Source organism: Drosophila simulans, chromosome 3L, assembly GCF_016746395.2.
Source record: "Drosophila simulans strain w501 chromosome 3L, Prin_Dsim_3.1, whole genome shotgun sequence".
Classification (NCBI taxonomy): domain Eukaryota; kingdom Metazoa; phylum Arthropoda; class Insecta; order Diptera; family Drosophilidae; genus Drosophila; species Drosophila simulans.
In genome coordinates, this window is record NC_052522.2 from 5,799,302 (window position 1) to 5,822,559 (window position 23,258).

The 23,258-nt window shown below is 43.6% G+C and overlaps 4 protein-coding genes across 9 annotated transcripts; 3 read left to right on the forward strand and 1 right to left on the reverse strand.

The window, feature by feature from the left end:
• The first annotated feature begins 420 nt into the window (after positions 1–420).
• LOC6736936 lies at positions 421–10,518 on the forward strand. 3 transcript variants are annotated; one of them, XM_002083747.4, is made up of 8 exons: positions 421–932; positions 1,627–1,750; positions 1,846–1,931; positions 2,002–2,160; positions 2,240–2,326; positions 2,422–2,653; positions 2,720–10,053; positions 10,111–10,518. In XM_002083747.4, the coding sequence occupies exons 1-7, from the start codon at positions 858–860 to the stop codon at positions 2,803–2,805; spliced, it is 849 nt and encodes a 282-aa protein (XP_002083783.1). In that variant the 5' UTR covers positions 421–857; the 3' UTR covers positions 2,806–10,053; positions 10,111–10,518. The 3 variants fall into 3 exon arrangements, with proteins under 3 accessions (XP_002083783.1, XP_044779026.1, XP_039150207.1); XM_044923091.1 differs by having other exon boundaries at positions 10,129–10,518; XM_039294273.2 differs by lacking the exons at positions 2,720–10,053; positions 10,111–10,518 and having other exon boundaries at positions 2,441–2,595.
• A 435-nt stretch (positions 10,519–10,953) lies between these two features.
• On the reverse strand, positions 10,954–14,507 carry LOC6736938 (xenotropic and polytropic retrovirus receptor 1). Its single transcript, XM_002083749.4, has 6 exons — positions 14,308–14,507; positions 12,696–13,884; positions 12,195–12,389; positions 11,820–11,989; positions 11,412–11,654; positions 10,954–11,214 (listed from the first exon to the last, which is right to left on the reverse strand). The coding sequence occupies exons 1-6, from the start codon at positions 14,374–14,376 to the stop codon at positions 11,065–11,067; spliced, it is 2,016 nt and encodes a 671-aa protein (XP_002083785.1). The 5' UTR covers positions 14,377–14,507; the 3' UTR covers positions 10,954–11,064.
• Positions 14,508–15,290: 783 nt separating this feature from the next.
• Positions 15,291–16,766, forward strand: LOC6736939 (motile sperm domain-containing protein 2). Its single transcript, XM_002083750.4, has 3 exons — positions 15,291–15,945; positions 16,008–16,493; positions 16,556–16,766. The coding sequence occupies exons 1-3, from the start codon at positions 15,858–15,860 to the stop codon at positions 16,705–16,707; spliced, it is 726 nt and encodes a 241-aa protein (XP_002083786.1). The 5' UTR covers positions 15,291–15,857; the 3' UTR covers positions 16,708–16,766.
• A 121-nt stretch (positions 16,767–16,887) lies between these two features.
• LOC6736941 (motile sperm domain-containing protein 2) lies at positions 16,888–23,182 on the forward strand. Of its 4 annotated transcripts, XM_016170921.3 has the most exons (7): positions 17,036–17,395; positions 18,052–18,537; positions 18,616–18,836; positions 21,303–21,375; positions 21,617–21,720; positions 21,784–22,119; positions 22,184–23,182. In XM_016170921.3, the coding sequence occupies exons 1-7, from the start codon at positions 17,305–17,307 to the stop codon at positions 22,364–22,366; spliced, it is 1,494 nt and encodes a 497-aa protein (XP_016030587.2). In that variant the 5' UTR covers positions 17,036–17,304; the 3' UTR covers positions 22,367–23,182. The 4 variants fall into 4 exon arrangements, with proteins under 4 accessions (XP_044779022.1, XP_016030587.2, XP_044779024.1 ...); XM_044923089.1 differs by lacking the exons at positions 17,036–17,395; positions 18,052–18,537; positions 18,616–18,836 and adding an exon at positions 19,925–20,143; XM_044923088.1 differs by lacking the exons at positions 17,036–17,395; positions 18,052–18,537; positions 18,616–18,836 and adding an exon at positions 20,836–20,996.
• Positions 23,183–23,258: the final 76 nt, after the last annotated feature.

Below are 23,258 nucleotides of genomic sequence, written 5' to 3' on the forward strand. Positions count from 1 at the left end.
TGCATAAGCTACTTTTCCTTTCATTTCCGTTTGGCTGGCAGCAACTGGAGCAAGAAATGGGCATTGTCATGGAACTCAACCCGACTCCTCGACGCCACCACTTCCTCCATGGCAGTTTGCTCATTCAAAGACCGCCTGCAGAGCGTTTTCCACGTTAATTAAAGGCTCGGCAAATCCAATAGAGAACTAATCCATAGCAGTAATTTGCGGTATTGGCTAAGCCAACACAGTTTGTGGTTAATTGCATGAAAATTCGGTTAGCCGCAGCTAGAATGCAAGGATTTAAGCATTCCTAACACCTGTTGCCGTTGTTCGCCTGCAGATGGCGCATGCGTGGGCCGCACAATCCCACTTTCGAACTTTCATTCATAAAACGTGTGTGCAAGTACATTTCGAAATTGAAAGCATTTCGCCTTCGCATAAGGACTACTTACTTAGCCAGTCCCGATGCGACTTTCAATGGCGCCGGTTCTCCTCGGATCTTCGCGTCCTGGCATTTTGGGATCCCACACTGCGGTCCGCGTAACTTTGCCCGGTCATGCCACATAAATCAGTGTCATAAATCTGCGCGTCTTGTGTATGAAATTATGTGCCAGTGTTTCGCAATCAGCAACCAACGAGAAATTCTAGATATTTATCTGCCGAGTGCCAAATAAAAACTTGTCTAAAGAAAAACAAGTAAAGCAAGCAAATTAACCGTTTGGCGGGAAACGAAATAAAGTGGTATCCCAGCGGGTGAAAGTGAAGAAAGTCAAGTGAAAGTGGCGGCTGCCGTTCCCTAAGTGAAGAAAATAAAATCCTTCTTGTGTCAGCGTGCTTGGAATGCTCATCCGCGAGGAGGCGTGAGCTACTGAAAGATGGCCATCCTGGAGTCTTGTTGCTTTTGGAAGGATGTGCGGAGTGGCAGCTTTGCCTGTGCCATCTACACGTTGGTAGGTTGCTCCTCAAATATGAATAATTTGTGGAGATAAGAAGTTGTGGCCTGGAGCATGGGTAAATATATCAAAATTCCCTCGAACTTTTTTATCCATTTGGCAAGCAGTTGAACGAAGGCTATTGGCCTCTTCAAACTTTTAAAGCAAAATCAGTCTAAACGTACCTTTATAACTCAGTTGTACACCTATGTGTGATAAATGTAACTTTTACAAGTGTTTCAAAAAAATTGTAAAAACCCTTGCACTTAACCCATTTAATCTATTTTATATGTATTGCAGAAGAATGTTTTCTTTAAAAAATGAAGTATAAAAACCCCAGCAACAAGTTGAGTCTTTTTCGAGCATTAAGTTTCACTACATGCCACGCAAAAATTGCTTGTCTCATTACAAACATTTCCGTGCTCGTTAGATTACTTTTACTTTATTGAATGCTGTCGAAACCCCGTAAATTAGAATGATTAACAGCTTAACTAAGTGAAATACATACCGAAGCAAACATATTACCGCGTTGAGCTGCTGCATACTTCATCGGCAATTACTGGCTTCAATTTTCATTTGAAGAAACATTTTTGGGAAACGGCGAAGGGGACACTTTTGGGGCTTTTCCGTGTAAATAAGAAGCGTGTGCCGCAATTTACTTTTACCCTCGGATGTTCCCTTCTATTATTTTTGCACACTTTTCCCCATACAGGTTTACTTTGGCTTCTCGACGCTGATGTTTTTGTTCTACCTAATCGAGGAACAGGACTTTCTGCTGGGTAACCGTGCTCAGCCGCTGGGTGAAAGTTTGCTGGAGAAGGGCGATGTGACTGTAGGTGAGCATACCGAAGGATATCCTAGTACGGAAGGACACAACAGCCACTTGTTCCTTGCGAGCGACTCAATTACGTGTGATTTATGCCTCTTGCAGTGACTGTGATATTCAACATTTTGTTGCTCCTTTGCTCCATGCTGATGGTGCTATCCTCGGTTCTGCTCATATTGGGCCTCCAGCAGGTGAGTGCGCTACTCTGTCCACTTCAACGCCATGCGGTCGGCACAGCCTCAATTCTGGATGAAATTACAGAACAAGAGACATCTGCTGATACCCTGGATTAGTTTCATGCTGGTCGATCTGCTCATCGAGGTCTGCCACTTGGTCCACTTGGCCCTATCCCGCCGCGTCAAGTTCGATCCGATTGTCGGTTTCATCTTCACCATGGATTTCTTCCTACTGTGCCTCAATGTGAGTAGAAGCAACCACAACTATGATACATGATGTTTAAATATCTTACTAACCCGTAATATCCCATTCCCATTTCCAGCTCTACTGTCTGCTGTGCGTCATCTCGCAGTACCAGACGTTCCGCTCGCAGCGGGCGGAGATGCGACTGGCGGCCTCGGCGGCATCGGTAGGTATTCGGTGAATGTGTTGTGCCACTCCCAAGTATGCTTACTTGCCCTCCCCCTCCCCACCTGAACACCGTGTGCCTCCGTCAAACCCAAGCCTATTGTGGTCTTCACAGCAGCGGAGAAGCTAACCAAAGTACACCAGCAGCAACTGCAGCAGGCGCAGCAGCAACAACAGCAGCACAGTAATCTGCTGCAGCAGCTGGAGACCGGAAGCGGAAATGGCAAGCGGCGACGTATGCTCGGAGCAGCCAGCCCGCTAATAACTTCGCAGCGGCTAACCAACTTCTCAACCATCACCGAGGAGGAGGAGCAGCAGTCCCGAACAGGTACGACCATGGGCGTTCTTGGCCATGTAGTTCCTAATTAACATAACATGGCTCATATCCATCTAGACCACCTGGCGGAGCAGCCAACTGAAGAGGATCTCGGCCGCATACCAATTTTCACTCTGGCTTCCAGCCCAGCTCATTGCCATTGATGCAACTCATCACTAAGCCAATGTTACGCGTTTCTTCTCGAATACACATTCCAGCAGAGCTATACGATATTTTTACAAATTATTTGATCCGAAAGGGCTGAATAAAGGGAAATGAGATTTTCAGCAGGCATATAACAGACTTTGACAAAAATGCGCTTATAGTTGACGTGCCTGCTCCATGGAAACGAAGCTACTGTATCTAATTGGGGGATGCAAATAGGCTTCAGGGATGTGACAAATGCCCTTCATTGTCAGTACTGAAATATATACTCGGTATATTGAAAATGATAACTTAACTTGAAGCATTGTTAAACTAGCAGAAAGGTTTCTAGGAGAATGTATATCTTAAGGTGTTCTGATTATGTTATTTTCAACCATATTTGAATGAGTATTGTCTTAACTATGCCTTAAAGGGCACATAAGTAGTTTGTGCAAGTTAGTTAGGCTTGCCTGTACTCCTTGAGTAAAATCCGGTGCTTGACAATGGCAACAGGATATGCGCTCCGTTCGAGCTCGAGTGCTTTGCCAAGTCAAACTATTCAGCAACTGGCGGAGTGACCCCGGAGGCAGACTTTTTGAAATAATTATTCAAATGCTCGAGCTTCAGCCGGTCAGACAGCCGCAGGTCAAAATAACCCTAAAACAACAAGGCACGAGGGTAAAATGGACTTTTAAAACGTAATTAGCTTTTGAAAAATGCTGACCCGCCCATGAAGGCGACGAGATTGAGCTCGGGTTAACAGGTTTTAATGTCCGCCTAATATTATTTAAATTACGCTGTTAAGCTCCTATTAAAGTCACTGGAATGACAAAAAAAAAGATTGTTTCCACTGCAATCCATTACAACGGCTAGCACGAGTCCTTTGCAGACCTACCGACGTCATCGGAGCAAAGCAGGAGCGTCATTAAATGGCACTTAATCACCGGGCTAAATTGGCCCTGTTAATTAAACCCCCAGGTGGAGATGCAGGGATATATGACACCGGTTCGCTGCCTTGAAGCGGATGAGCGGTTTAGGGTCCCAAACTCGGTTTCCTGTCCGCCAGCTGTCGATGACAAAGAGTCCCTGCCGGAGAAGCCACACAATCCGCAAACTGTGGTCCAACTTCCGGGATGTAATGTGCCAGTGCCACCGAAACACTGACAGAAACTAATGCACTTCAATTTGCAACAATTCAAAGTCCTAAAAAAGCAATTGCTTAAATTGCTTAAATTTTGTATTATTTTAAAGATTTTTATGAGTAAGTCATCACGAATTTATGTTTACAAGGTATGTGTACACACGGTCCTGGACGCTGTGGAAACTCCCACTCTGAGAGTGAGCACAACTGTTATTAGTTTTGTGAAAAGTCGCCCAATATTGACATTGCCACGGGCAGCGGGATTCCACACATTTCAGTGGCATGCTTCTTGAAACCCCACAAGGCCAAAAATGTCCGGACACTGGTCAAAAGCTACAGAGTCGGAAAAAACAAAAGCCTAATGGATTCTTAAGTGGTGGAATGCAGTGTAAAGTCTGTTAGATTTATATCAAGTTTCCGAGGAAATTCCTCTGCAAACATAATTGATTAAGAGTTTAAATGCTTTTTCATTGCTTTCTATTTAGTGTTATTGTTGCCTCAAATTCTTAGACAAATACAAGGCAGAAAGATAGATAAGAACTGCAGCCATAAAGCAAATATTTGTAATTGCAATCTTTCTGCTTGGCAGCCTTTTTCCGCCTTGAATGAAATCAATTCAGAAACCATGGAGCGCAATTGTAATTACACTTTTTTAGGTGAAACGAAATGTTTGATGGAAAAGGCGATGTGGAAGGACGCGTTCATTTTTATGCACACAAAGTGAAATAAGTCCTGTGGATTATTTCGTGCTTGGAATCACTGGCATTTTTGATGGGAAACAAATGCAGCACTCGCGTTGCAAATCCCTGGAATTACTTTTGGCATTATCAATAGACCGCAGTTGGCTCTTTAAAGTTGCCATTGTGGGGCACTTAAGGGATAAATACTTGTACCATACACCACAATGCCATATCCCGGGATTATTGCTCCAAACACACACTCACAATTGCCAATAAGCTCACTTTCACAAGGCCGAAACGCGCACGCTTTCTATCTAATTGCTAAGATGACTGCTTTCCCAGACTCCCGATACCAGGATAATGAGTTTTCCATTAGCGCTTGAGTGCGGCGGGCGGTGGCAATATTTGCCAAGTGTCCCGACTGCTTAAGTGAAAATTCAATTAAAGCATCAGCATCAGTGAAATCAAATGAAATTCCTGTCTCGCCCAGCGTCCGCAACTTTGGACACTTGGAGTGACTGGCGAGCACTGGTGGCCATTGAACTTGCTGGCAAATTCGAGCATGCGAAATACATGCATGTTTGATGCGACTGAAAACCCTGGAAAAAGGCTAAGTTTTGACAGCCATCACTGCAATACCACCACCACAGAAACAACAGGAAACCGGAAGTGTAACAATGGGTGTCCAACTTTTCTGAGCGTGCATCTCGACCCAAGTTACCCCACACAATGGCCAACCGAAACTTGTGTGTGTCAAGCTCAGGAGATTGAGCATCTTGGATTAAATTAAATGTTAAATTTTCAGGCAGCTTATAACTTCTACCCTTCACTTTAAGAATATTGACAGATTTCAGACAACTTGAGACCGAGGGACTTTGCTGCCTTTCGCAGACTTTCTGGACTTTCACTTGATTTATAGCATATGACAACTGGGGAAGGCTCTTATGTATGAGCGTTGTAATTTAAAAGGCAGAAAGTAAACAGGAGTTTTTTTTGGGAAACTTGACGCTTGACGAGAATGGCAGCCAGTTTGTCACTCGCTTTATTGCGTATACGCAGCGTGGCCGGGGAAAGGGTCGATATGAACGTCAGTTGGCAGGAAATTTATGTAGATTTATGTACGTGTGTTCGCTTTAAGCTCTTCATACTCGCTTATGGATACGTGGCTACATGCATTCAATTAGAAAATTAGCATTGAAATGAAGCTAATTTTCGCTCCAAGGAGATGCCATAAAAGATGTAAGCATCTTAATGAATATTAAATGATGAAAACGAAATTCCTTGGCCTAGTCTACAGGAACTTTAATTGAAACATAAAACTTATTCTGCCCAGCAAGTTATATTTGTGCTGGAACTTAATTCCCTCGAGACAAGCCATAAGTACAAGCGCTTAACGGTCATTTGGGGCCCACAAATGACTTCTAATAATAAGCGAATTCTGCCAAGTGTAAACTATAAACAGCTTTCAGAACTTCGAGTATGGAAAGCCTCTTGGCCGTTGTCACAAGCAGACTTGTTCCGCCTTTGAGGGATTTCAACATATTGAAACCAAAATAATTAGGATATAAGCCGGCAGAAGCGAGTCGCATTAGCGGGAAGCCGTTTGTCAGCAATAAATCGTGCAAGTAAATTATGTGGAACAAGGCCCACACATCAATCTTGTGACTCCAAAAAGAAAAAGATGTGGGCTTCGGTGACACCTCAGTGTTAAAATACATGCACGGGATTTGGTGGAAATTAGGCAGCTGTAGCATATGTAAAAGAAAAAAGCCCACGTTACTCCGCCTCCCAAGAGAATTAAGCCATTTTTAATTGAGCTCCTTATTTTGGTCTACTTCAAAGCAAAAACCGCGTGCTTCAAAACAAAAAAAAAATTCTGACCTTTTTCAGAAGGCACAATATTAGCATACAAAAGGCTTGAGGACTTATTCATAAGAAAACAAAATAGAATCCTTTTGTAAATGATTCGTTATTCCATAGCGCAACCCTTAACCTTAAGTTCTGCTCTTTAAGATCGTACAAAATTCAATTTATTTGCTGGCCACCTTGTTTTCCGGTTACATTTTACGAGAATTTTTAATTGAAAATACTTGCCATTCTGCACAATATAAACAAAAATCAAAAAAAAAAAAAAAATGTCTAGCAATTTGGATACCCTTTACACATTTCTTGGAGGGTGTAAATATTTGGCTTCTTGCTATAAATTTGTAATTTATTTATTTTAAAATTTATTTCATAATTTTTAATTTCTTACCAAAAAGTGCCAATATACCCAAAATTCGTAAGAGGGATAGACCGCAGCCAAATAGTTTCCATGACAACGATTCGCGGGTAAATAAATCCCCAAAGGGAAGTCGGGTATAAAGAGATTAATATTTCAGCAATAAATATGAAAATGTACGCAAAATGACTACACTTTTGCGATAGTAAAATCCGGAGCTTTAGAACTCAGCTCAATTAGCTAGGCATTTTGCGCATTTAATTCAATTAGTACTAATAGAGTAAGAACCTAAAAAAAAGTTGTTTTTGGATAACCCAACATTACGAAATAAAGCCCACAAAAACAATTATGCTAATGGCTTCTCAAGTTTTTGCAACTGAAGTCTATTATTTTTAAACTATTTCTGGATGAGCTTTTGCGCAACTAATAATATTAATATCTTGCTTCCCAACAACAAACTTTAACTGGGGCAACCACTGCGGTTTGTTGATCTTTCATTAGAATAGCGCCAATACTGAATTTTAGTTATGTTTATTTTGTCGACTCTGGTGTTTGCCCATGAATTTGGCTGTCAAAACTTTTGACTGACAACGCGAGTGCCACTTGACATTCTTGGCGAACTGAAGTTCACCTCCTCTAAAGTGGAAAACGGAGAAATGCCTTCGCTTGGAAGGAAAATTTCTATAAATGATAAATCGACTCGAAGTGCTTGAGCTTAAGCAGGGTTGACAATTGATATGCACTCAAATGGAATTTCCACGGCGCGTGAGCATAAGAAATAAGCTTATTTAGTTCAGGCTTCGCAATGGGCTTTAAGGACTTAAAATTGGTTATGAAACGGGGCGAAGAAAAGTCCTTTATCCATATTATCTTCTACCCGGCGAATTGGATGCTGGAAACCTTGGCTTGACTTATTTCCCATATTCGAATGGCTTTTACGTGTCCTTTGGGTGGCATTTGCTGATATCATTCGGCATCGGCGTCCATTAGTTTCAATCAAATTTCATAAGCAAACAAGCAGGACCAATAAACGGCTGTATATCCGTGTGCCAGTTTATGCACACTCGTATATATTGGCATTAGCATGCATGATAAATAATAAACATATTATAAATAGCTTTTTCCTCGGCAAGCAACTTGGCCATCAATCAATGGTGGCCAACGAATGGGCCCAAAGGCCTTTGGCTTCCCTTCCGCATCGTATTACTCAGCACATCCCACTCAGATGGTCCAGAATGGCATTGGCAAACAAGATTTATTTGGCCTCTTTGGGGTTATCCATACACTTGGCTGACATTAAATTGGGCAACCTAAATTAAAGGCCACGCACTTTTTGCCAAAAGGACGTTCGCGGTTGGCAGGCCGTCAAAATGCTTTTTATGGTTAATCAAGAGCCGTGCGGTATTCGATTAGCATATTAATTGGCAATTCCCGGCAACTTCCTATCAATCGCTGCCACAAGCTTTAAATTAATTAATTAACTTTCGATGTAAACATTTGTTCAATCAGTGTCTCTCTTAAAATAAGGGATGTTTCCGGGACTGAAGTATGGATGGTGAAATGGTGAAATGTTGTTCACTTTCAACCTGCTGTGTTGGTTTTAATCCACAGTCAAATGACGTATACGCCGCGTGGGACCATTTGAGTGGCACAGTGCCGCAGGTGCTGTTTTAATGACCCCGATATCTCTCGACACACGCGTCGACAATCAAAGAATTCTATTTCAGGTCATCATTAGAAATATATTTTCTGCAACGAGCCAGTCATACGTGCGTCTAATTGGCAACAGACCGTCATTTATAGGCAACATTTAAAATGGTACTCCGAAATCGATACATTCAGATAAGTTTTAATTCGCACTGGCTTAATAATTTCGCACGTGCCGCACAACCAGCTCAGTCCTTTCAATCTCTTCATCCTTGGCCATTTGAATATCCCAAATGCATAGCTTTTCAGCCATTGTCACTTCAATCTCTAGCGGAATGTTTATTCATTTATCAGCCCCGGAGCGCAGATGTTTCAGCTTGACAAACATCAACTAACACCGATGCACAGGGCAATTGCACAAGTATACGCAGTAAGTAAGCCAGAGTAATCTAAACAAAACAATTGCAATCAGGGACTTCAACAGCATGGGCAAATGCAAGGCCATGCCGAAAATGTCAACACAATAACACGTATACGCACGGTGGGCCATCCGTATGAGTGAACATCGGCTGTTGTTGTGTGCAAAGCGTGTGTTTGCCATCAGTTTTCGGGAGCCTAAGTTGGCCTGGCCCCCCTGTCAAATCAAAGAAAATCTGCTTTGACAGCAGTAAAGGAAGGGAACCGAAAAAAAATAACCAACAAAGTAGGTTTGGGTTGGGATAAAAGGTGTCACCACAACTTTGATATGTGTGAGTAAACGCTGATGTTTGTCGCTCAAGCGAAAGTGAAAGGCTTTAAGGAAAAGCAAAAGCTCCGACCTTTTCTTTTTTATGATTTCCCAAAACGTAAGCACTTTTGGGAAATTCATCTGCTTAAAAGCTGCAACCGCAAGGTACAACTTAAATACATCAACAATGTTATCAATGGTTTTATCTCGTCTGCCAAATTAAATGTCGCTAAGTACGGGCTCACGCCCACACGGATGGCCTTCAGCAGCCGCGGGCTAATAAAAACACTCCCGGAAAAGGGTCTCCTTATCGCAGGACTTCAAAAATAAGCACACTCCCATAAGAGATTCCCATCGATGTGACAGTCCAAAAAGGAAATGCCTATCTGGGAGTCATAAACGGTTCCTAATGGCCGATGCCTTGCTACGGGAGTGTTGCCCGGCAACAAAACCACATCAAAATGTTGTTCCAAAGGGAAACAAGTTTCAAAAATGTATAAAATGGTTGGAAGTGCAATTCGAATTGAACTCTGCGTTGCCCAAATAAGCAACGGTGATGTTGAACATAATCCGCTTTCAAATGGAACACACAACAGTTGGCGAAGTTAAAAATGAGAAAGGGACTTTGTACATTCGCTTGACAGTTATTTGCATTCGCTTGTCAACCAAATTTTCCGGAAGCGGAAGTTAAGTTAACAGTTGTTAAAATATTAAATCAATTAAATACTTACAACACTGCCAGGAATATTTATAAGAAGTGAAAAAGTTCCAAGAACTACCAAAACTTTGTGACTACAAGAAACACAAAAGTTTGCCGAAACTATTTGTGTAACTTTCTCTCGCCAAGACTTGGTAAGTTTTCGTTTGCGTTATTAAATTGAGCACATGTTAAATTAAAGAATCATTTAGTATTACCATTTATTTCAGAAGGACCGCAAAAAAGTGGTTTACGATGCCAGATGAGCGCATGAAATTCTTAGCGGTCAGGTCCACTACCAAAAAGCTTTAAATTTATCCAATTATTTTGTACGTTACCCCCAACAATGAACTATCAACATGAAGGACTTTTGATAAGAATGTAATCAGCAGGGCGCAAATACCCTTCAAAGTTTTATTCAATAATTACAGTGAGAGGAAGCGGGGAAGTATGAAAAAAAAAATCCATCAATCAATCAATACACAGCTGCTGTGAACGAAACCTTTTCAACTCCCCACGGAAATTCACGGTGAAATACATCAAATTTGTTTGTCAACAGCAGCCACCACCGACCGAACTTTCCTGTAAATCTATTATGCAAAATAAAGAAATTCTTTTAATATCTAGGAAATATTCATATAAAATTCCCGGAAAACAAGCTGAACCCAAAAAAATAAAATAAATTAGAAGACTGATTCTTTCTCATTGGTGGTCATCCATTTTTCCTGTTTCGAATACATCATCAAAACATATCACGCATGCATTGTAATGTCAGCAATAATTTCGCATGGTAGCGTTTTCGTAAATTTGCTATGACTACCACAACAATCCATCGAATAACATGGTTCCGGCGTAAATGTATTTTTAGGCACCCAAAATGGCACACCCAAATGGAACCGAAGTTTACCCAAAGTTTATTGTTCAACTGTCACGAAAATTGAACTAGTGCTCGTCATCAATCGCCTTCACCACCCCCCACATACATATGGTATACAAATGACCCCGAGAAATGGTGTTGCTCAAACTTTCTTGCTCACAGATGCGAAATCAATGGATTTGGAACCAGGACCATTTATTCAGTGTCCGCAAATGCAACTGAAGTGCTTTATTGCCATAAACGTAAAATTTGTGCACACAGAGAGTTAGATGTTTATTGGGTTACCCAACTACGAGCAAAGATCCTCAATGGATTCCCCTTGAAGGAGCAGTCGCTGCTCCTGTTTGTTCTTCTTGGTTGCGGATTTGCCGCCAGCGGCTTTTCCACGCCTTCGATTCAACACACCATCAGTTTCGTCCATCATGCGCAAAATCGTGGTCTGAAATTTAAGAGAAAGATATTGTGGAGTTAAATTCAAATGCTAAAGTAGAGCTTACTGCTTAAATCTGAATTTAATTTCGCTATGATTTGATAACCTCAGTAAGCTTTAAACTAAGCGTTTTAACTTATGTAAAAATCAAAATCCTATTCAAATAAATCCAATAATATCACATGGTGCTTGGCAACCAGACTCACCTGATCCGAGCAATCCATTGGAGCGACCGATATATCCCTGACAGCCCTGAACTTGCCCACGTTGTTTAGATGCTCGTTCTCCAACCGAAAGTAATTCCAAATGAAGCGACGGAATACCTCCAGGGGACTGAGAATGGTCATCATGACATCGCCCTCAATGTAGCCAGCCTCAATTAGACTCATGGACAGGGTCCAGCTGAAGCGCAGTATTAAATCCTCAATTATGCCGAAGTAATAGAACCACTGGCCACCGACAAGAAGAGAGATAATGAACGCTTTGAAAGATTGTTTTACGTGCCGTTTGCCCAAATATTTATCGTGGCCATTATTTGTGGGGACTGCCCCTACTCTGACCCCAAATGGGAGGAAAAAAAAAGCCAAAACAAAACTCCACCCAACCGGACTCACCGTCGATGAATAAACGATTTCCTCACGCAAGAATCGATTGTCGCCCGCCTTCGAGTCGAACAGACCCCAGTCCATTTTGATGTCCCATGTGTAGGCGTAGCAGGAAGAGAAGATGGCCGCCGTAATCCAGCAGTAGAACCAGGGATTCTCCTTGGACAGCGGGTAGGTGTCTGGAGATGAGAAGACAGTGGGCTGAATGAAATAGGGATGCACGTGCGATGCCGCCAAAATACAATCTACATGAATTTTCGGCACTAATTGGCACTGGACCGTAAATAGCACAAATAATGTATATATGTGTTCATATATATTTGCAATTGCGATGACGTAAGTGTGCCCTAATGAACTCACGCTCCGTATAATGAATCCACTTACCGGTGGTCGTGTGATATTTGTGGGCAAATATAACCACAAAGAAGGACGTTGCATACTTCGCGGCGTTGACCAGATGCGGAAATGACTCCTTTGTGTCGCGGTATCTGCGGATGCACTGGGCGAACCGGAAGTAGGCGGGCAGTATGGCAACAATGGGATGCAGCAGAGACACGTACTCCACACAGTGGCTGGCAGCTGTTGCACAAGCAAAACAATGATGGTAAATTAAACACTTTGTAGTCTATAATTAAACCATTCAGCATGAATTTGCAATTCAACAATGCTGTTGGGTTTTTGGTCGTTTTTCACTTTCACCACTTGCAAGCTGATTTCAAAAGCGAAAAGTTATTAAATAGAATTGGGGAAAGGACCAAACCGACGAGCTGGTCTCAAGTAAAATGAATAGCATTGCGAACTTTTATTGAATGCACATAAAAAGGAATGGAAATCTTTGATTTTTCCCCTACTTTTACTTCAAATTGAAAACCCAGTGCTACTTACCCTTGCCAGCCTTGTGCCATGTGGGACTTCGACCAAAGAAGCATATTAGAAAGGGAATATCCAGAAAAGCTGGCACCATGCTGTTCAGCTGGTCGGCCAGCCAGAAATCGGCAAAGTTTACAAAGCAGAACGGAGCCATGATGACCCGGATGAGGATCCGTATGGCCCAAAACCGGGCCTCATGATGGAACGTCTTCGTGGGATTCAGCAAAAAGGCAGCCATCAATGTGTAGAGGCAAAGCGGAGCTGCGTACTGTGGGATGCCCAGGGGATCGCAAAAGATGTAGCTCAGGACACAGCAGGCCCAGATGACTCCAAACACGGATGCCACCTCCATGATGTTCTGCTCGGACAGGTGATTTCGTGGATCCAACTCAAAGATGAGGACGTGGTTCACACCGGACGACCTCCAGCCGTAGACATTGACGCCCCAAAGGAAGAGGCATTCGATGATGAGGAATGGAGCGCGGAACATCCTCATTCCGGCCCGCCAATTCTCGCCGAATCCGTAGAACATGGCAGCGATCACAACCGTAATGAAGAGCACCACAAAGGCGCCGGAAAAGAGACCCACCTTGAAGGTGGTCCAAGGACTCTGCTGCTCGCCCAGTGGTGGTACCCTTAACCGCTTCATTGCCCTCTGACGATCTCCTCCCTCGATGTCCTGGGTAACAGCCTGCTCCGTCTCCTGGATCAGCCGATCAATGTCCTTGTTGGTGTAAAAGTGGGCTGCCTCCACGTGATCCGTGCGCCAACGTGCACCATAGTCGACGCTCAGCAACTTGTCGTGCTTCTTAAGTATCTTACGGAAACCCGTGAAGTTGAGGTTCTGATAGTTCTGGAGCAGTATCAGCCCCAGATAAAATTCACTAAATGCCAACTTGAGATCCTGTATCTTGCGCGCCGGTACATTCTTCTTGCCCAGCGGCGTCCGTCTCTTCCACGCGGGCAGTTTCTTTGGGTGACCCATTTCCAGGGCTTCGGTCAATTCGCTGCGCAGACTGCCATATTTGCGTGTCGCCTCGGCCATCTTCTCCGAGTAGAATGTGTTGATCTTGGCCAGCTCCTTGTCGCAGTAGTGGAAGAACTCCTCATCGAATTTGGCAAAGTATCGCGTCACCATCTCGCGCTCCACGAGTTCTGCGGAGGGCGATTGTTCGATGGCTGCATACAGCATGGCTTTCATCTCCTAAAAAAGGATTAGAAATATTTTAATAAAATTTATTTATAATTTATGATATATATAAAATTCATATCTAATTCCAATATATTTTTATATATCCCTTAAACAAAGGACCTATACTTTTGGCCCCCACTGTATCTATACATCTCCTGCTCATCGTATCGTGTGTTTTCACTTCCTCGTTCTTTCGTCACCCCACCTCACCACAGCCCTTCCTATTTGTTTACGTCCGAGGAGAGCAAAACACAGAATGCCGCTCAACAGGGCGCATGCGCGTTGAAAGCTCCACCGTTTGACAGTTGGATGCCACAGCTGATGGGGCACGTGACGTCACAGCTGGCAGAGTGACAGCGGGAAAAGCACACTCGTCCGTGTATCTCACGGATACATATTTTTCCGCACCTTCGAACGGCGATTTTCGGCACTCACCTCATAGTTAATGTACTGCTTTCGCCACTCGGGCGTTATGTGGGCCGTCAGGTGCTCGGCGAACTTCATCTCGGGATTTGGGGGGATCTCACAACTGGCTGCACTGCATCCGCATCCGGACAAATGGCGAGGACGTGGTCGCACTTGAAACGCACGTTTTCACGTAAACATCACAACTGGGCCAGAAGAGAACAGGCAGCGAAAGTTCTTGGATTTCGATTTGGCTCGGGATGGTGGTCCACATGGCGGGGGTTTCGGATACGAGGAATCGAGCTTTCAATATGTAAAAATGGCTTCGGTTTTTGTTATTGTTAGCTGTTGCCTCTCATCTCTTTTCAATGTCAACAATAAAACAACAACAAAGGCGCAACACATATTCATATTGCACATGATTCGATTTTATTAAATGGGCAATTTATAAATTAAAAAAATATTTATTAAAGAGAATGTATTGATTTTTCGAACACACTATATATTTTAAAAAATCGAACTCAGCGCAACTCTTCAATGATATAACAACTTCTTCATAATTGGTAATGCCCATTAAAAAAGTCTGTAAGCAAGCAACTGTTGTGCATTTAGTGAAATATAATAAAACTTACAATTACTATTTATATTTGACTAAAACAAATGCGCATTTTTGCTAAGACTTGCTAACTACTAAACAAAATGTTTATATTTTGAATTACGGTCTTTAATAAACTGCATATTCAGTAAAATTTTGGGTATTATAGCTTAGTACACCTTTAATCCCACTAGCTGGCTAATAAATTAAAGCTCATAAGGTTGATAAGATTAAAATGTGAGCTATTTTTGCTTAGAAATACATATAATGCAATCTAATTAAACGAAAATAAATTACTGTTATTATACAATAACCGTTGCTCTTTGATATCAATTACAGCCACCGCAATCAGCGACTGTCAATTGAAGGGGAATAATTGATCCCAGTAGACTTAGCTTCCCACATCGAATCGAGATAAGCCGCACAGAATTTCCACAGCTAAGTGCGAGATACATAGATACAGCAAGTCAGTGGATACGTCATATATCGCAAAGAAAACCGCAGCGAGAATCATAAAAACCAAGTTCCCGAAGAGTCGCCTGCACAAACCTCATAAGCATTGCCAGTTTCCCCGTTTGTTGCGCTTATCGCAATTGACGGGGCCCCCTACTTTTTGTCATCCCCCCCTCCCCGTGCTGTTCTGCGGGCTCCAATATTGATTAAAGAACGGGCGGCATGCGGTTTCCCCTTCCAGTGCCCCCACCACCCGCATTGAGTCATTTACATGATCGTCTGGAAAGCAGAGCACAATTGGAGAACAAATGAAAACGCTCTCGGCGAGCGTAACGACGAGCGTTTGGGGCTGTGCTGGCTGTCAGTCGCTGATTAGCCCGCTCGCAGGCCAGACACTCCGCTCCCAGATAAGGAAAACTACCCCCCAGAGCTTGTCCACGAAAATTGTTTTCAAATAGATAAGAAATTGGCATAAATTTGAAGCTCACTGCAGAAGACATTTCAATTGGTTCACGCAAAGCCAAGCAGCAACATGCCTTCCGATCAGGATCCGACTCCAGAGCAGATAAGCCAAGTCAAGACTAGCATTCTGCAGAGACTGGAGAAACAGCCACCAGCAGGTAAGCTAGTGCAGCCGAAAGAATCGCATCTAATCTGGTATACATATACGATCCCGAAATAGAACCATTCCATCCCAACGATCTAAAGCGAATTACGGACAGTGACCTTTGGATCACCAAGCTTCTGCAGGTCTATGACTTCGATGTGGAGAAGTGCATCACGAGGTTGTGGGACAACCTCGCGTGGCGGAAGAGCTTTGGAGTTTATGACATCACCGAGGCGAACCTTAATCAGGAGTTTCTGAACGATGGCTCCATCTTTGTGCACAACAAGGATAAGGACGGAAAACCCCTGCTGATCCTTACCATCAAGAAACACTCGAAGAGCCGCAATCAGCAGGACCTCCTGCGCATCCTTGTCTTCTGGATTGAGCGACTGCAGCGGGAAAGTAACCTGGACAAGATTACCATATTCATGGACATGACTGGCGCCGGTCTGAGCAACTTGGACCTGGGCTTCATCAAGAGTATCATCGGAGTGTTCGAGACCAAGTATCCCTATGTGCCAAACTATATTCTGGTGCATGATTTGCCTTTTCTGCTAGATGGTATGTAAACATTGTGGTATCTATGAAGTTCGGTATATTAGAAAGGTTTTTTTTGTGTTTAGCTGCCTTTAAATTGGTTAAGACCTTCTTGCCACCCGAAGCACTGAAGATCCTTAAGGTGACCACCAAAAAGGATATCGATCAGTATGTGGACAAGGATAACTGCCTGAAAATCTGGGGCGGTAATGATGACTACGTTTACAAATTCGCCTAAAACTTGCCCAACAACTTTGTATTATAGTGTAAATAATAATACGATATTTATTGACCATATTGCACGCTTGTTTTTACTACTCCAGCGGTGAGCTTTGAAAGCACTCCATAGTACTTCCACTCGAGCTAATTGCAATGCAGGTGGCATACCACCCACACGATCACGATCCATTGCAGCACTTCGCGGGTGGGAGGTGGGTGGTGGGTGTGTGGGTTGCCCTTTTCGGAGGCCCATTATAGTACCGCGCAGAACCAGGTGCTCCACATTCGAGCCGCACGCCGGCCGACTGCTAACGATCGCGGCGATATACGATCGTGGATAGCCGGATAGCTGGCAGCACCGTTAGTGGCTGTTCAGTTTGCCGCACACGCTCGTGGAACGCACTTGGATAGCGCTCAGTAGTTCCCGCTGTAGTACCTCCACCTTTTGTACCTTCACCTGTGCTCCCCGTTAAGCCAATCTAATCGCAGTGAAAGTGGATTTCTGATTAGGCGCCAAGCGATAGGAGGAGCACCGCATTACCGATTGGAATTCAACTTGAACGCTTAGTCTTGCCACAAGTTTGGTAGCGAACGAGTGCGAAAACTAGCTGGCAGCATGGGCATCAAGGTCAAGGAGACGACCCCACAGCAAATCGAGGAGCTTCGCGATAGGTTCAATCGCAAATATGCCTCAACCCCCCCGGCAGGTGAGATAATCCCAAGCACTCGATGGATACAAAGTGCAACGTTCGTTGACTAGCGGCGCTAATAAATTGTGTGCGCTTAGGTTTATGAGAGCTGGCAGTTTTTATTCCGTAATTACCAGATATATAGCTGCGTTCGGTTAATAGTTTGTTTATATGATTCATTCAACCTGTCTTATTTGTAGTGCAAATTCTCCAATTAGTAGGTGAATAATTCAAACAGCCCCGCCTTTCCCAACGACTTTTCTGTTCCAAGTGCACTCAAGCGAAAGCTTTGAACTTGAGACCTGAGCTATAGCTTACCAAAGTGCTTAATATAGAATTGGGTATGGACTTCCGTACGCCTGTCAGTCAGCGGCAAAAGGTTAAGTAACAGCAGTCAAAGATTAAGCACTTCTGAATGGTTTAATAGATTAGAGTTTCAATTGTTTATTTCTTTAACTTTATGCAAACGATCGTCTTCTTATCTTGTCCAAATTTATATTAGCCTCTTATGTGTTCAGAGATTAGAAACAAAATTGCATGGGTTAAACATTTAATGAGCTGAGATAAGAGCATTGTTACAAACGGTATTAGCTACATTATCTTCAATAACTATTTATAAGTACAGATAAGATTCCAATAATCATTTTATTGTTTTACATGGTTTGCGCTGGTAGCACCTTTCCACCCGACCGATATTGATCGCATTCGCAACGATCATCTGTGGCTTCAGAGGTTTCTGGAAATGCATGATCTCGACATGGAGGCTTCCTTTACCAAGCTGTGGGAAACCTGTACCTGGCGTCAGTCATACGGAGCCAACGATCTCGAGGAGAGCCAGTTGAACCAGGAGTATTTGAAGGAGGGATCCGTGTTTGTGCACAACAATGATGTGGACGGCAAGCCGCTGTTGATATTCCGCGTTAAGCTGCACAGTAAGTCCAAGAATCTGGATGAACTGATTCGCATTGTGGTGTACTGGGTGGAGAGGACTCAGAGGGAGCAGCATCTGACCCAGTTGACCATATTCTTCGACATGGCGGGCACGGGCTTGGCCACCATGGATCTGGACTTTGTGAAACGCATTGTGGAGACGTTTAAGCAGTACTATCCCAATACCTTGAACTACATCTTGGTATTTGAACTGGCCTGGGTTCTAAATGGTAATTGTCATCTTTGGAGCTCTTTTTCCACTTTGAACATTAACCATGACCATGACCTTTTGTTGGTTTTTTTACTAGCTGCTTTTAAGGTCATCAAGGCGCTGCTGCCACCCAAGGCGGTTGAGATTTTAAAAATGATATCGAAAAAGGACATCAACCAGTACATTACCAAGGATAACTGCCTGGCCAGCTGGGGTGGCGAGGATAACTACGAATTTAGCTTTGTGCCGGAGGCCAAAAAGGTTACTTCCAAACCGGTGGCTGCCAATGCCGGCGATGATGAACAATTCGACAAAAAGGTAAGTTAGTGGGCTGAGTGGGGGATATAGACACAGCTTGTACGACTACACCACCCACAAGGGACCAAATCTCGAGCGCGAATCGGCGGTTGGGAGTGTCCTTGTGACACGGCTGCACCCGGAAGAAGTCGGTCCCTCGGTCGCCTAATTGCTTTTTCCCAAACCGCACGCGAACCGCCGTACAGCGCTCTCTGCCATAATTGATTCACATTCTTGGGACGTATTGATTTAGGGTGCGCTGTTTGCGTGTCCTGCGTGAGTTGCCTGTCCCCAACTGACCACTAAGCTTAGCCCAGCGATGGTCTAACTCGTACACTGGGGGAAATATTTGGGGTTAGCTACAAATTCGAAGTATATAACGAATTAGCCATTTTTTGCTTTGCTTGCAAGCTAGATTAAAATGTGATATTTAGTTTCAACCTTCCAGGTTTATTATACATCTTGAGAAAAGTATAGCACTCTTTTAGGCGCAGCTGCATATTCAAAATTTGAATTTCAAATCAAGAAATCTTCAATTTAAAATTTACAATGGAATGAATTTTACGAAACTTTTAAGAATCATATATAGAAAATTAAATGCTAACTTTACTTTTTTCTCAGTGCACGTACGCTTTTGTGGGCAGAACATTGTAGCAGCTATTTATAGTCTTTTATTTGACATATTGCTAAACTTTCGGTTTCTGGCTGGGGTCAGTGGCTAATGGTCAGTTCTCGAGGCCCCGAAGCGTTGACCCGAAAAAAGTAGAACACACATTGTCAGAGGGATTATGGCCGGTTCTATGTGTGCGTATTTGTGTCGTACGTGTACGGTATGTGTAAATGACTCCCAGAGCGGATATTATCAGCCATTTCTTTCGCACCCACGCTAACACACACCCACACGCTGTTATCACACCCACGCGACGTCATCGTTTATAATGCACTCTCTCTCATTCTCTCTTTCTCTCATTTCAACGGCACTTTCATTTCATTTACAGTTGCAGTTCATTTTACGCCAGACGGAAGCGGCAGCAACAACAGCTGGAAGAAGCTGATCGAGTGTGAGCGAGACAGCAGAGAGGGAGCGAGCTTTTGGGTGTGCTTTTAATTCAGTAGTATTTTCACTTTTGCGCGAACTAGTCACAAAAACCCGCAAAGCAAACGCATTTTACGTTCGTTTCTGTCCTCAACTTGTGCTAATCGTCATGGACATTTGCAATCTGTAATTGTTATTAACAGAGGAGGAAGCATAAGTGGAAACTGCATTGTTATCGTACCAATTGATATTCACTACTCAAAGTTTGAGCAACAACAACAAAATGCCCAGGGTATGTGTGTGTGAGTGTGTTCGTGTAGAATGTTTTTTGTTTCATGCTCATTGAATTGCGCTTAAGAAATCTGTCATTTATTAGAATCAATAAATCATCTATAAACCATTGAAAACCCCACAGTATTTGAGTTTATTCGAAGAATCATAATGGAAGTTTACTGGCCGTCATGATGATCATGTGTGCGTTACGTGGAAGTCAAGCAAAAGCACAACAAATCCGAGTCGGATCGAATTTGACTTGCCATTCAAGACGATTACTTCACCCTGCATACTTTCTTTTGTTCGGTGCTGAAATTGAGAACTGTGTTGTTTGTTCAGTTTTCGTTAAGGAGAATGAATTGTTTTAGGTGCCAGTTGGAGTTTGTATCTGGAAATCGAATCGGTGGAAAAGAACTAGTAAAATGGCTACGCCCATTAAGACCGGCTTAAAGGGCAAGTTAAAATTTGAAAATTCGTATAGCTTACTTATACAGATATAATTAGAATACTGTAAAATTAGAACTTTATCCGTAGAATCAATTATTTTTAATACGATTTAGGTATTGTTTTTGTGAGTAACTCAACTATTTTTTTTAAAACCAACTGATTCATACTGATTTAAAACGGCGTTAAAAAACAGTTGAATATATACGAATTTACTAACGCGTTTGCCAAAATCCCTAAAGCCACGCCAGGAAATCCACAGTTTCAGGGTTGCCAGCTGTTTTATGTTTTGGTGGATGCAAAGAGCACAAGAACCCTAAAGTCCGGCTTTGTCTATATGTCTTAGATCTTGAGGCAGATTAAGGATATAAACTGTGTGTGGAGACTGGCGAATGTGACCAATGTCGGAGGCAGGGCGTTTCAGTTACGTGAGTGTCCGATTGCATCCGGAGGGCAGATAAAACCAATGCACAGTGATGTGCCAGTAGTCCCGCACAGAATAACCGACATCCGGCTGAAGACCAAATGAAACCAATTCACCCGGCGACCTCCAGTTCGAGTGGAACCTTCGCCAATAATGCCAGCTCAAGGGTGCCAAGAGTGGTGGGGCGGCCCTTCTGAAAATGACACAGAAAAGCACGTTCGATGGGGTCTGATGAGAAGGGGCTGCACCAAAACCCTCCTATCCAGCAACCAAAAGACGGTCATTTCAACGAGTTCTCTTTCATCGGCAGGTCACCTTTGTCGATTCCGCTCCCGTGGTGCTAAAGGAGACCAACATCAACAAGATGCACACTACATCCGAGGGTAAGAAATAAGGCCTTAACTCATTTAAAAAAGTTTGGAACACGCATAGGTCCCAATTTAAAATCGACTTTCCATTTATCTGCACTGCTCATTATGTCACAAATAGACTATTACATATCGTAGCACCAAGTCGCCTTATTTTAGTTCGTTATACTCATATAAACAAAATTTTTTGGTCCCAACCAAATTTGAAATTTGAAAAAATCTGCCAATTAATACCAAGCGGGCTTTCCTTGATCAGGCATGTTGCATATTAATCCCAAGGATTTTGTCAACTTCAATTCCAAGAATGCGGAGGCCACGATGAGCATCAAGTCTATTGCCACCTCGGCAGTGACGTACAAGGTGGGTGAAATCTATACGCATACTTCATATACCAGACTAATCCTTCAATCCGAAACCTTGCAGATCCAAACCACATCGCCGGAGAAGTTCCGTGTGCGACCCCGTTGCGGCATCATCCAGCCCAACCAGGAGGCTACCATCAACATATGGCTGAAGTCGGAGCACAAGCTAAGTGACGACAGCAAGGACAAGTTCCTGGTGATGGCCATGGTCGCGCCAGGCGGTGAATGCAGTGGCGCCGATGTGACCGAGCTGTGGCGGAGCAAATCCCCCACATCTACGGATGTGGAGCAGCATCGACTGGTCTGCCGCTTCGATGAGAACAAGTCAAAAGGGCAGCTAGATTGCGCAAGCAAGTCCAGTAAGGCCAGCGTGGATTGCAGCAAGAAGTCCGGTGCTGTAAGTATATCCTAGCCATGTAAAAGCGAGTGCATACTTATATTGTAATCATTTGGCATACTAGGGAGTAGATCCAGCTACGGCAATGGAGCGCCAGTTGGCATTCACCCAGAACCTGCAATATGTGACGCTGGCGCTGTTGTTCCTGTTGTTTGCCGGCTTCGGCTTTCTGATGTACCAGCAGCTCGGCCAGCACGCCTCTACCTGTCCCAAGGCAACGGCGTATTCGTGCGCCAAGCGCAAATAATATTTACTTAGCCCGTGTAATCTGACCAGGCAGGAGCTAGACATTGCCGCTCGCGATAACCACAACAATAACGAAGACGACTGCGACTATCCAGATCTGGAGAACTGTGCCTGTGCTGTTGATTTGATGAATCTGGGGCTGAACTGTGCCGATACCATGGACCAATACGATGGCGAATGCCTGGAGGCACTGATCCAAGCGCATCTGCAGCTGTGCCTCAGCTGTCAGGGCACTGGTGATCGGCAGCTGGGCGGCGTTGCTGCCGGCGGCCATTTGCTAGGACTCATCGCATTCGCAAGGAAGATGGTGCGCGTCGTTCTTTCGCTATCGCTGCTGTGCGGCATCTTGTTCGTGAGCTTCTACCTGGGCAGCAACTACGGCGGAAACTCCACCACCACTACCATAACCACCTCCCTAGCCACAGTCGACTCAGGCAGAGGCAATCGTCAGCCGTGTTACTACTCGTAGTGAAGCCAAAACCCTCAACTGTGCAAGCCAGGGTGGTTCGATTTGTCCAAAAAATGCAATTTGTTCACCTCTGTACACGTAATAATCCATAATGACCCTTGTCAGGTATGAACTACAAATATTAAAGCCTTCTTACATACTTCAATGGCTTGCATCCTTAAATTATTCCCGGGTTCTGCGCATTTTTTAGACACCTTTGCTTTCAAAGGTAATTTTAAGATGTTTTCCTCCCTTGCAAATCGAACCACCCCAAGCAAATACATATTTTTGTATAAATCTTAAGACCTACGATAAGAGTAACAATTTCGTGTTTCCTGATATTATTGAGTAAATGGTGTCTCGTGCTTACTCCCATCTTTTTTAGCTTTTTGCCGGTAATCTGCCATTTGCCCCCGTCTGAGCCAAGAATTTAGAATACACTGTG